This window comes from Pyxicephalus adspersus, chromosome 9 (assembly GCF_032062135.1).
Source record: "Pyxicephalus adspersus chromosome 9, UCB_Pads_2.0, whole genome shotgun sequence".
Lineage (NCBI taxonomy): Eukaryota > Metazoa > Chordata > Amphibia > Anura > Pyxicephalidae > Pyxicephalus > Pyxicephalus adspersus.
The window spans coordinates 41,174,701-41,186,860 of NC_092866.1; the positions used below are offsets into that span (position 1 = coordinate 41,174,701).

The following is a 12,160-nucleotide window of genomic DNA, read 5'->3' on the forward strand; positions in this document are numbered from 1 at the left end:
GAATAAAGCTGAAAGTCTGCAGTTCAACTGCATCTGAGTTGTTTCATTTAAAATTAATTGTGGTAATGTACAGAACCAAAATTAGAGAAAAGTTGTCTCTGTCCATATATTTATGGACCTAACTGTACATGACATAGGTGTCCGGAGGAGGCTCTGAGCTTCCTATCCGGTCTTTACTGCCGCGGCAGTAAAGACAGAAGAGGAGTGGCCTGCCTACTTTAAAAAAAAGTAAAGTATTAAAAACACACATTTTTTGCTTAATATATAAAGCAAAAAATCTGGTGATAGGTCTGCTATTTGGTAGCAACATTCTGAAAAATAAAAATCTGTATCTCTGCAATTTAGAGAAGTATATAGCTCTTATAGTTACCTGTACAGGCTTGAGTTCATCCATCATGTCCTATGGGTAGTATTTAGAACAGAACGATGTGTCCCTGTGCTCTGGGAAAGATTTGTATCCATGATAGCAAGCACAATGTTGACATTTCCCACTGGGTACAGTTTATATATCGAGAACCTGTAAACTTTAAACAGGAAAATTCTTGGCAATAGATGCAATTTAAAAGTCGATGATAACTTTTCTATTACTGAAAATAATAAAAGGTAAGTCTACTGATCCTTTAGATACCAGGTCCAATTATACACTGCTTTTTTTTAGCTAGTTGACCGTGGCAGAGAGAATTGCCTCCCTCTGAAGCCTTACCTTTAATGTATCTCATGTCAGAAAAGGGTAATTGGATTTAAAGTCCAGCAAACTTCCTGGATGGCTAGCATTAGACTTTTCAAATGGTTCTTTTGTGCTCTCTGTTCCCTAAAGGAAGAGGAAACTTTGGAAAGGCCCCTACAGTGGTAAGCCATCAAACACACATAATATTACAGGATTTATGTGCATACCCAGCCTTCAGTTGATGGGACCTATTGAGGTAATATTTTGACTTCTCCAGGAAAAAGAACAGTTCCAGTTTTATATATATAAGTATTACGTGCGCCAGGCTCATCTGATTTGTCAGAAGATTGCCCATAGCAGGTAGGAAAGGACTAGAAAAGTTTTACAATATCCAGATATATTCAGCAATTCCAGCAAATAAACCTCAAGTATATATTATGTGCTAGTTCAACTATATTTCCCTGAATCCCCCTCTCTGGAGTCCGACCAATGTGGTGATAAAGAGAGTTGATGTGCATAGCTTTCTGGGTATATTATATCCTGCATTTACATCTTCTTTAATCCTTTCAGCTGCCGACTTGCGTGTTTGGAATATTTTCCTTAGTTTTAATGCCAAACATAAATCCCTATCCTCTGTCTAAAGGGGTTTTAAGCATTTCATTAAATACTAATTCAAGTCTAGGAAAACTCAGTTTTTACTGATTATTTATATAATATATAATTGCTAATTTGTAATAAAGGGATTTTAAATAATACATTTCCATTTTTATCTACAGCCAGCAATCATTTACTAAAAATTGACAAAGGAAAACATCATACTTAACATGCTTTCAAGCAGGGCTACTTGAAAAGGGGACATTTTGTATATTTTGTATATACTGCATCCTTAGAAATCTCACTTTCTGCAGGTATTATGGTCTCACAGCTTTTAAGAGAAATGTTGACTTGAAAGTGACAGCCCCTGAAATATTATTATAATTGGTAAGATTCAAGGACTTGGTTTTACCACAATGAGGATGATGGGTACTTCCAGCCAATTGATAAAAGGTAAGAATTTGTATATTTGTGGATAACTGGCTTACTACTTTAAACCTGCAACAGCACAAATAGTGAAGTCGATCTTACAGTTTCATATGAATTCTGTTCACATAGATAACCCCAGCCACTGCTATTTTTTAGTTTCATACTGCAGTTGAGTATCTGGTTCTGTTGTGCAATGCAGCTATGAGGCTGCTCTATGTTTTACTACATCGCACTGGAAACCTTCCAACATTCTAACAGTCTGTACTCGGCTGTAATTCAGCACAAATAGTATTATATTTTAATATTATTAATATTATTATTTATTAGATTAACTTTTGTCCTGCTGCATCCAGTGCATCTTCAAGGATTCTGACACATCTTCCATATCGTTTCTCTGTACATTCATTGCCTGTCAGTTTTAGTTAAAGCCTCTGTCTAGTCACAGCATTCTCACTAGACTTCTGTTCTCAGGCTTTTTCTATGTAATACTTTATCTCCATCATGTTCAACTAATCTGTGCCTGTTCACTTGTGTTGCAATCCAAATCCCAAACTGAAACACAGCAGATACCAGTTGTTAAATTTATAGCATACATGAAATACATCTTCACACATAGCCTGGGCAGATTTATATTTCACATTTGTGTAGAGGCCAGCAGCTTTTTTCAATGGTTTAGCATCCTGAACAGGTAAAACACTGTAATACTGAGCCAGTACAAACAAACCACTGCAGATTCATAATGCATGAGTGCACAGGAATATATAGTGCTTTACCTTGCCTGCAAGAGCAGAGAAGTGTACCAGTTATTTCTACACAGAAAGATTTAGAGAGTAGGACTTTCTGCATACTTATATGGCCTCCTCTAATTCATATGTCCTACAGAAGTAGAGTCCACTACTGACCGACACTGCTTCATTGTGCAGAATTTAGGAAATACTTATTCCTTATTAGTATTCTCTGAAAAAGGAACTGCACAAATTCACTCTGTACTATGGCATTATAGTTTGATAACACAGAAACCTGCAAATCCACATGCTGCCAGCCTTCAGGTAAATGGAACAGTCTGTGACTGCAAGATCATTCCATTTGTTTAGTTATGATTTATACTGCATGGTAGGTCATAGCAAAGCTGGACAACTGAAGCTGAGCATGCAGTGAAAATGTACACGTAACTCTACATTTAAACCACAAATTGATCTGTAGATCCAGAGATATGGGCAGCGGAAATAGATGCAAATAGGTTCTTGAAAAAATATAGGTTTCATCTTGCACTCTTCCACTTACTGAGTGTAACTTTAACCTTTGTGGAGGCTCTACAGAATGTGGATCCAGGCTTAGATTTGACTGGAAAAGTACAAACTCCATCAATGTCTATATCCCAGGATGTGATGATCACTCTGAAATACTGGTTGTATTGTTCATCATTTTCTTTGTATCAATTGCCCTCGTTCATAGCAGTTTAGCCTAGGTCCTAGTGCTATATGGCAATAAATCTCTATGCTCCTGGGAGAAATTTCATATCAAATATCATAGAATGTTGATAATAACCTAATTAGCATTACATTTATTTTGGTATGATTAAACTGAGGAGTCATGCAACAAGCACATAAATTATTTAGGGACTTGTTTATCAAACAGTGAAAAATCTGTTTGTTACATTTATAAAAGTGGGAACCAGTTGAACAGATCACTTTCCTTTCAAATCTTGTTTCTTTGCAGATTTTCACTTTCAGTAAAAAAAGGGTGATAATAACCAGATTTGTCTTTTATTTTAATTGATTTTATTGTGACAATCTGGTTTCTAGTTTGTCAGATTGCATTTGCCACTTTGATAGTGCCAAACACTATATGTGTCATTGGAGATCAATGGGGTTTTGTATGTTCATTGCAAACCATATCCAGGCACACCGATGTAGAGAACAGCAGATTCGTACTGCACAGTATGTTTCATTACTATTGGTATATAACAAGCCAATACACACTTACACACATATTTAAAACTTTCTACACAAAACTTTGTGTGTCATATATAAAATGACACACAACTTACATAAATGTTCATTCACAATACTCCAATAATACACACAATGCTTCTGATAAACATTTTATTAGAACAAATCTTTTCACTATACTTCTTGCATAAATTATGTATATAAGTATATACATGGAAAATAGAGACACATAGTGAGAAACTCTACAGGGATCTTTCCGGGAAGCATTTACATGTGCACAGGGAATAATGAAGAGAAGAATTAATATCACTTCTCCAGCACCACCAAAGGCTGAGCTGATCTGTTGTACCTCTAGTAGTGCAGAACTAGGTTGAGAAAGTTGTTTATGATTTCGTAAAAACCGAACTATAAGTGCTTTAGTACTAATGGAAACACTGACAGAAAACCTAGCTGCCTTACCTGATGAAATAGGACTGTGTGCTGTGACTTGCAAGTATCCGACAGAGCAAGGTGACAATAAAATAGAAGCTCTGCTTGAAATTACAATTTGTAACAAACCAGAGCTTTGCAGTCTTTTAGGAACTGAATACAAATGCAAAGTCTTCCCCTAATGTGCTTGTTTTCCTAACAAACTCTATATGTTTGTCTCACTCAGCTAGAAAAGACTTTGTTTCTACCTACATGTTTATTTAAATGTGACAATCTCCTGCGGCTGTAAAACAGACTGCAGTAAACACACCAGAGATGGCCACAGATGTGTAATAGCGTGGAGTATATTGCACATATTTGTCTTCTATTAATTCCTAGGAATATTATACAACTGTCAAGATCCTACTCTTCTACTGGGTTTGGCCAAATTTTGATTTCATATGTTACCAGCTAGATATTCAATGATCAACGTTGTTCCAAATACCAGGCTGCATTATAAGGCTCTCCTCGATTGTCAATATAAAAAATGCATGATTTGAGATAAACCTGTGCGTAGTTTAAGAAGTGCTGAAGTAGAAAGAGGACTGAAAAGGTAGGAGATAAAGTTGACAGCACATGAAAAGCTCATGAAAGCTCTAAAAGCTGGAGCATCCATTTCTACAAATATTGAATCTAAAGTAAAGGATTGGTCATTGAAGCTATCCACCACAGTGAGGATTTAATAGTTAGGTTTGAGAGATAGGACAGATCTGATATAAGGAAATTAGGTTGGTATCTGCATAGTGAAATGTCATTGGTTTAAGCTGTCCAAAATACATGTGAAAACATTAACAGGTTTGTGCAGAAAACTATTTCCAGCTTTGTGGTTCTGTTGCCCCAATATTGCTTTTGAACTACGCACAGGTTTCTTTTAGCTGCAAAATAAAGAACTGATATACAAAGATATGTAAACCTAAATGTATAATGCTGCAGTGTATGTATTTTGTTTCTGCACTGTCCTAGTAATGTGTATGCACTATTATACAACACACTAACAAATAAGAACATAATACCCATATTCCTCCAGCAGGCCATATAAGCCATATGTTCATCTTCTGCATTGCTTTGGAATATGTAATACTCCAGAGTGGATTAAACAGTCAACTTTGTAAACAATATTTATTACCGGCATTATTCTGCTTTTATTGGCTGTTTAAATATTAGATATGTCCTGCTTAAATTGTACAAATATTTATTGTTATTATGAAAACTGTAAATGTATGGTTTTGCCTAGGTTAACATTCCATTTATCAACTGTATAGCTCTAGAGAGTGCAGATTTATATTAAGGATGTACAGAATATCCGGTTCTGAAAAGGTGGGCCAGGGCACAGGTTAGTGCAAATATGGCCAAATTAGGGTCAACGCTTAGATTAGACTAAAACAAACCAAGCTTTTAGGGGCCCATTTATTGAGGGGTGAGGGGATTGTTCGCCAGGGAAATGCCATGAATGGTATGGTGATCAATCTGTAATGTTTAGTACATATAAAACTGTAGACAGCTATGGCAATTGGTGGACAGATTTTCATTATGTCAAGAAGCAATAAAGTATTTATAAACCAGGGAATTGTACATTCCCATAAACATTCCTTGGTGGGAATCAATTTCCATTTTAATACATGGACCTAAAAGGTTCCTACAATGGAATGTTTGAAAGAATGTCTGATTCCCTGTGTTATAAATAGAGCCTGATAATATTATGTACAAAGTTTACTTTTCAATGTACCCACCTTCTAGTATTTAGTTTGGCAAGATTATTTTAGCGATCATATTCAATACATTTATGTGGAATTAAGTACATTATTTGGCAATGTACGAGTCACCTCAAAACATTTACACACAAAATTAATTAAAAAAATAAGACATTGCTGGATGATTAACTGAGTTTATAAAAAAAGTTTCCCTTAATAGATTTAAAAAAAGCTAAAAGTCAAGATCTGGACAGATTTTATTTTGAATGGACTATAAATCCACAGACATTTGTTTGTAAACCACAAGTCACAATGCTAGTGATGTGATGGTTCCAGCCTCTGGTGCCTGAACACAGATTTATACACTGTTACAGAATACTCTATTCTTTCTGGCAGGACAGTTTGTAGGTGATTTGCTGTGGATGGCATGTCACTAGAAGTGTCTTCAGAATGGTATGTCACTAGAAGTGTTAGTACGTTCTTTTGATTGTAGCATTTCCAGGGACAGGAGTTAAAGCTTATGTGATGAAATGTAGAAACCCCTTTTCTTAGCTGAGCTTGACAAATGTATATTCAGACCATAAAAATAGAACCCCCCCCCCCCAAGTCTTAGGTTTCACAGACCAAGTTTTTGTCTTACTAGCACTGTCCTGCCTCCATTCTCATTTGTCAGGTTGTCCACCTGCTGCCTGTACAACATATCTGGCGAGCACAGTGATGTGTCAGGGGCTTCTTGGACTTTAGAGGCTTTAGGTGGTATTAAAGGAGGAGGAAGAACAGAACTAAGGTAGATCTGCTGTGAAAACCACATGGATTCCTCCAAGAAAACATCTCAGTGAAACCAGGTCAGGGAGATGTAGGGGAAAGGAAGATGTCTCAAGCATAGTATGTATCAGTTTTTGCCATCTGGCAGTACATTGTCATGGCAAATGTGAGTCCAAGGATCTAAAAAAAAAAACAGAAAAACTAAGGTTAACTGATCGTTAATGATGTTTAAAATATAGTCATGGCCAAAAATATTGGCAGCCTTGCATTTATGTTAGAAAATGCACCACTTCTGCCAGAGAAGTGTTGCAATTACAAATGCTTTGGCATTGACATGTTTATTTCTTTTGCTGGCACTGGAAAAACACAAAAAAGCGGAGAAAAAAAAATTCAGACATTCCACACACAACATCAATAATGACCTGGACAAAATGAATGCCACTCTCAACGTAATACTTGGTAGCACACCCTTTGGAAGAAATAACTGATGCTAATCCTTTGCCAGCTGCTCCAGGTCTCTCAGATTTGAAGGTCTGTGTGTAGCATAGAAAAGAAAGAACAGCAACAATTTTCTGGGAGAAGTGGTGCATTTTCTTCCATAAAAATGCAAGGGTGCCAATATTTTTGGCCATGACTATATATGTATATATGAAAGTGTCTGGATCCAAAAACAAGCTTCACTCTGGTTTTATGGAAAACAGACTACAAAATGAGCCTAAACATAGCTAAATTGTTTGCCCTTATAAAATAAATCCAGTTAATATTTATATAATAATATAATACTATAAAGATTGACAATCAGTTTTGTATGTCTGTATGGGTTATCCTATTCTGGGCATTCTGCCAGTTTTATGGACCCATGCTCCATTTTTCCTAATTTCTGGTCAGTCAAGCCTAACCCAGAACCAGACACAAAAATGAAACCATTTTACTACTACTGTTTTTATTGTGAAGAGCCTGACTATACTAACCTGTACAAGAGCTGTGCAGAGTCCAAAAATCCCAACTGCAAGAAGATTCTCATGGAGCCAAATTTTGACAGTCTCATAGCAAGGCTGGAAGGAAATAATACAGATTTTACATTATAAGCTTTAGTTATAAAGATTTGTTACATTGTTTCTTATCATTTGGTTCTGTTTTGCCATAAATATTTTCCTTTTAAGTTGGAAATGCTGAAATGGAAAAAAAAAAAAAAACAGTTTGTAAAAACTGGAAAAATCAACTCTCCACCAACACCAATACATTACTTCAAGAAAACCGAAAAGAAATCAGCCAGAGAACTCAAATACACCACCCTGCTAAAGCTTTTTTTTTAGAAAGTTTAAATTATAAAAATGTTACAAATCACAGCAACAATTACAGTGGAAAACCCTTATAAATGAAAGAAATAATATTATATAAATAATTTGCTGGGTTATTTTCCCAGAGCTGACATATGGTGAAATTAGCAGGTGAAATATCACTGTAAAGTTGTGGTGTTTTGTCATTAATCATATCTTCTGTCTGCTTCTCCTATTTATCTATAATTTACATTCAAGGAATAAAAAAATATAAATCATATTTTACATTTTAATTTTTATCCCTATCTTCAGAAGCATGTGAAAGGGATTTTTCAGCAATTGTCAACATTACGTTTGCAGAAGGTGTCGAGCTCAGAAAACATGTGTTCAGGGAACTGAAGGTGGCTAAGATTGTAATGAGATGAATGAAAATAGCTGAGGAGGAATAACTTTTCCTCCCCTTTGTGATAAAACAGCACAACAATTTTTTTTTCACTTGCCAAGGATATTTCAATATATTTAGTCTATTTCAGGTCTGCTGAATCCAAAAATGACATCAGTTTCATTTAATTGGCTTTAGTTCTTGTGATAAGGATTCAGAATAGACAACTTTACCAACAACAAATGTTAACAATCTTTATTATCAATCTTTAGTTACACAGATGTTTTGCATTTTATATATTAAATATAGCATTATTTTCATGAAACTTTCATTTGCCTTTTTTTTATTTATACATTTTCTTTTTTTTACAAAAATATTCCTAAAGAAGAAGTTGTTTAAATGACCCTAATGTATTTTGCTACATTTGTGGTGAATATTCTCAGCAAAAACAGAAAAGAAACATTACAGAATTTATGAAACAAGCATATCTTGGATATTTTGGTATTAAACCTGGGGACCAAGTTAAGTATTGGGCTCCCCATAAGGTATGCAAAACTTGTGTAGAGTGTCTACGTCGGTGGAAAAATGGAAAACTGAAATGTTTGAAACTTAGTGTACCTATGGTATGGTGAGAGTCCAAAAATCATCATAATGATTGTTATTTTTATGCTGTAAAATGTAAAAGATTTAAATCGTTACAAGCAAAACAAGTGGGAGTACCCTGATTTGGAATCAGCAAGACTACCTGTGCCGCATGGTGCTGATGTTCCCATACCAGTGTTCAGTACACTCCCTGATATTCCTGTCTCCGACATGGAAGATATACAGGGTTTGGAGTGTAATCCAGGAGATAGCAGTAGGAGTGAATATGAAGGCAGTGTTCTCCCTAGAGCTCAATGATTTAATATGTGACCTACGTTTGTCAAAACAAGCATCTAAACTTTTAGCATCCAGGCTAAAAGAAAAGAACTGTATGAGACCGGAAGTTAAACTAAGGGTTTATAGGACAAGAGCGGTAACACTCCCACCATATTGTAATATCCCTGCAGTACTAGCCCATATGGGAGTACCAGAATACCGAGCAGAAGACTGGCGGCTTTTCATAGACAGTTCCACTGTTCCACAAGTTTGAAATCTGTTTTACTGGATAATGGCAACTGCTATGCATAAATTCCAATTGGTCACTCAACAAAACTTAAAGAAGAATATGAAAATATCCAAATGGTCTTACAAATGCTTTGCTATCGCTAACACCAATGATCCATATGTGTTGATTTAAAAATAGTGAACTTCCTACTTGGACAGGAAATGGGAAGCAAAAAAGTACCCATGTTTCATCTGTTGTGAAATAGTAGAGCAAAGCAGGATCACTGGAAAAAAGTGACATGGCCTCCAAGGGAAAACATGTAAAAAGGTGCAGCGAACATCTTTAACAAGCCAATGGTTGACAAAAAAAAATAATTCTCCCTCCACTACACATAAAGTTGGGATTAATGAAGCAATTTGTTAGAGCAAGGACAGTGATTGCTTCAAATACATTTGTAGATTCTTCCCTGGACTGAGTACTGAAAAATGAAAAGTAGGAATCTATGATTGACCCCAGATTCAGAAACTGAAAAATGATTCAAATTTTACATGAATAATACTGAATGTTCTGCCTGGCACAGTTATTTCATGGTTTTCAAGAACTTCTTGGGTAACCATAATGCACAAAATTATGAACTGGTGCAAAACTTGCTCTTAAACTTTAAAAAATTGGGTGCTACTATGAGCATAAATGTCTCTATAGCCATTTGCAAAAATTTCCAGAAAACCTTGGCGATTTCAGTGAGGAACAAGGGGAGAGGTTCCATCAAGATATAAAGGTGATAGAAGAAAGGTATCAGGGCAGATGGAATAGACACATGATGGCAGACTACTGCTGGAGCCTTCAACGTGATTGTCCTGATCATCAGCATAAAAAGAAATCATACAAACAATGTTGTCAATTACTTCTTTGTGAATAATTCTGTAAATATACTGAATATAGAATATATTGACATTAAGTGTTTCAAACATTTAATTTTGTATACGTAGGCATATCTAGTTTAATTTTGCTTAGTTTCATGTTTCATTAGTTTTCATGAGGTTATTATTGAGGTCATTATTTCAAAAACTAAAGCCAATCCAGCAAAACCAATATCATATTTGGATCTGTGCATCAAACATAAACTTAAATTACTTTAATCTGTTTGGCAAGAAAATATTTGTTGACCAGTGTAATCAGAATAGGAGATAACAATAAAAATGTAAAACTGGGTGGTAAAAAACAATAAAGCCACCTATCTAAAAAAAAATTATCTGTAACTGGCAGTGGTTGCTTTATGATAATCTGGCCATCATGTACAATTCATCAATAGGTGAACTTATTTTGCTAGTAATGAGGCCCTTTGGATCTCTTACTTGTTCATTAGGGACTTTGTTGGAATTACATTACTGTTTTTGGCTAAGGAGATGTTCCTTTTGACACAATTCCAATAGGAACATATTGGGCTCTATTTTTAAAGCTGGGGAATCTGACATTCCCTCAAACATTCCCCTGGTGGGAATCAATTACTGCCATTAAAACACATGAACCTGGAATATTCCCACAAGGGAATGTTTGAGGGAATAACTGAATCCCTGTTTTATAAATAGAGCCCATAGTGTTTTGTGGCAATACTATAGTTACCAGTTTAACCAGTAAGTGACACTATAGATACAAATGTATGTACAGCGGTTTGTTGCGACTTGTGAGTGGGAGGACTGTTCCATATTCATATATGTGAGTCCCAAACAAATAGAAAACTACTAAATCGTCACTTATACATTCTGCCTATTTGTAGCTCTTTATGTTGTTTTCCAAAAATGGTTTTATAGTTATTGTTTTCTAATACAATTTATTGCATTTGACTTTTTTTTCCAAAGACGGCTAATACATTCATATTTATGTATGTATCTTGTACTCCCCTTTATCTTCTCCATTCATAGGATCATAGTGTGCATATGAGTGTGTATGTTTTTATTCTCATTTGTTGTACTTTTCAGAATAAGCCAGCACAATAAAAACTACAACATGCACTGATTTGTAAAAACTGTCATTTCAGACTCTCATATTAGTGTTCAATGTAAGTAAAAACCTTGCACTCGTGCTTGGTTGGAGTTGGTATCAGTGGTAGGAACATTGCCCTCTTAGTAGTGCTGGTGTTAGTGATAATACCTATTTGTAAGTGGGAGAATTCAGCCACATTGTTGATGTGGGTCACAGAAATGATGCCCCATTTTTGGTGTCCACAAAAAAATGGCACCTCATAATTGGTATTAATGATGGGTATGGAGCTCTTTTTTTATAGTGGAAATAATAGTGCCCCAAGTGCCAGATAAAGGGGAGCAAAAAGCAGCTGGTTTGGGGGGATAATTTGCTGGACGTATATGAACGAATATGCTATCACCATATATAAAGTACATTGAATACATTTTCTTTTTTTAATGATTCAGATATAAAATATGGATGTTGTGTAAAGTTCCAATGAAACTTTACCGCTGTTGTCCTTACCGCTTTCCACCATGTTCCGGGGGAGTGCAGGCCGCAGTTTTCACTGAACTCCAAGCAGCAGGAATCTGGGACACGGCTGGTGTTGTACACTTCAAACCAGTCAGTGTAGTTTGCAACCCCACAACACCTGAACTGTAAACAGACACAAGAATACTGTACAGGAATCTTTAACAAACATTTTCTAAGCAAAAATCAATTCCAACATCTTATTTACATAAATTTTATAAATACTTCACCTCACTTTATCATTTTTGTGTCTCCTTAAAACCAGGAACTTATGTTCTGAGTTTGATAAAGAAAAATAATTACATTTTGTGCCATATAAGTTTTTTTCAATGCAGTCTGGGGTGTGTTTGGG

General features: G+C 35.5%; 1 protein-coding gene across 1 annotated transcript in view; it reads right to left on the minus strand.

The window, feature by feature from the left end:
- Nucleotides 1-3,781: 3,781 nt before the first annotated feature.
- Nucleotides 3,782-12,160, minus strand: part of TSPAN4 (tetraspanin 4) — a gene marked incomplete in the record, with an annotated part of 150,403 nt that continues 142,024 nt past the window's right edge. The window contains 3 exon segments of the mRNA XM_072421689.1: nt 3,782-6,746; nt 7,538-7,621; nt 11,803-11,934. Of these exon segments, the coding sequence (XP_072277790.1) occupies nt 6,678-6,746; nt 7,538-7,621; nt 11,803-11,934 (285 nt within the window).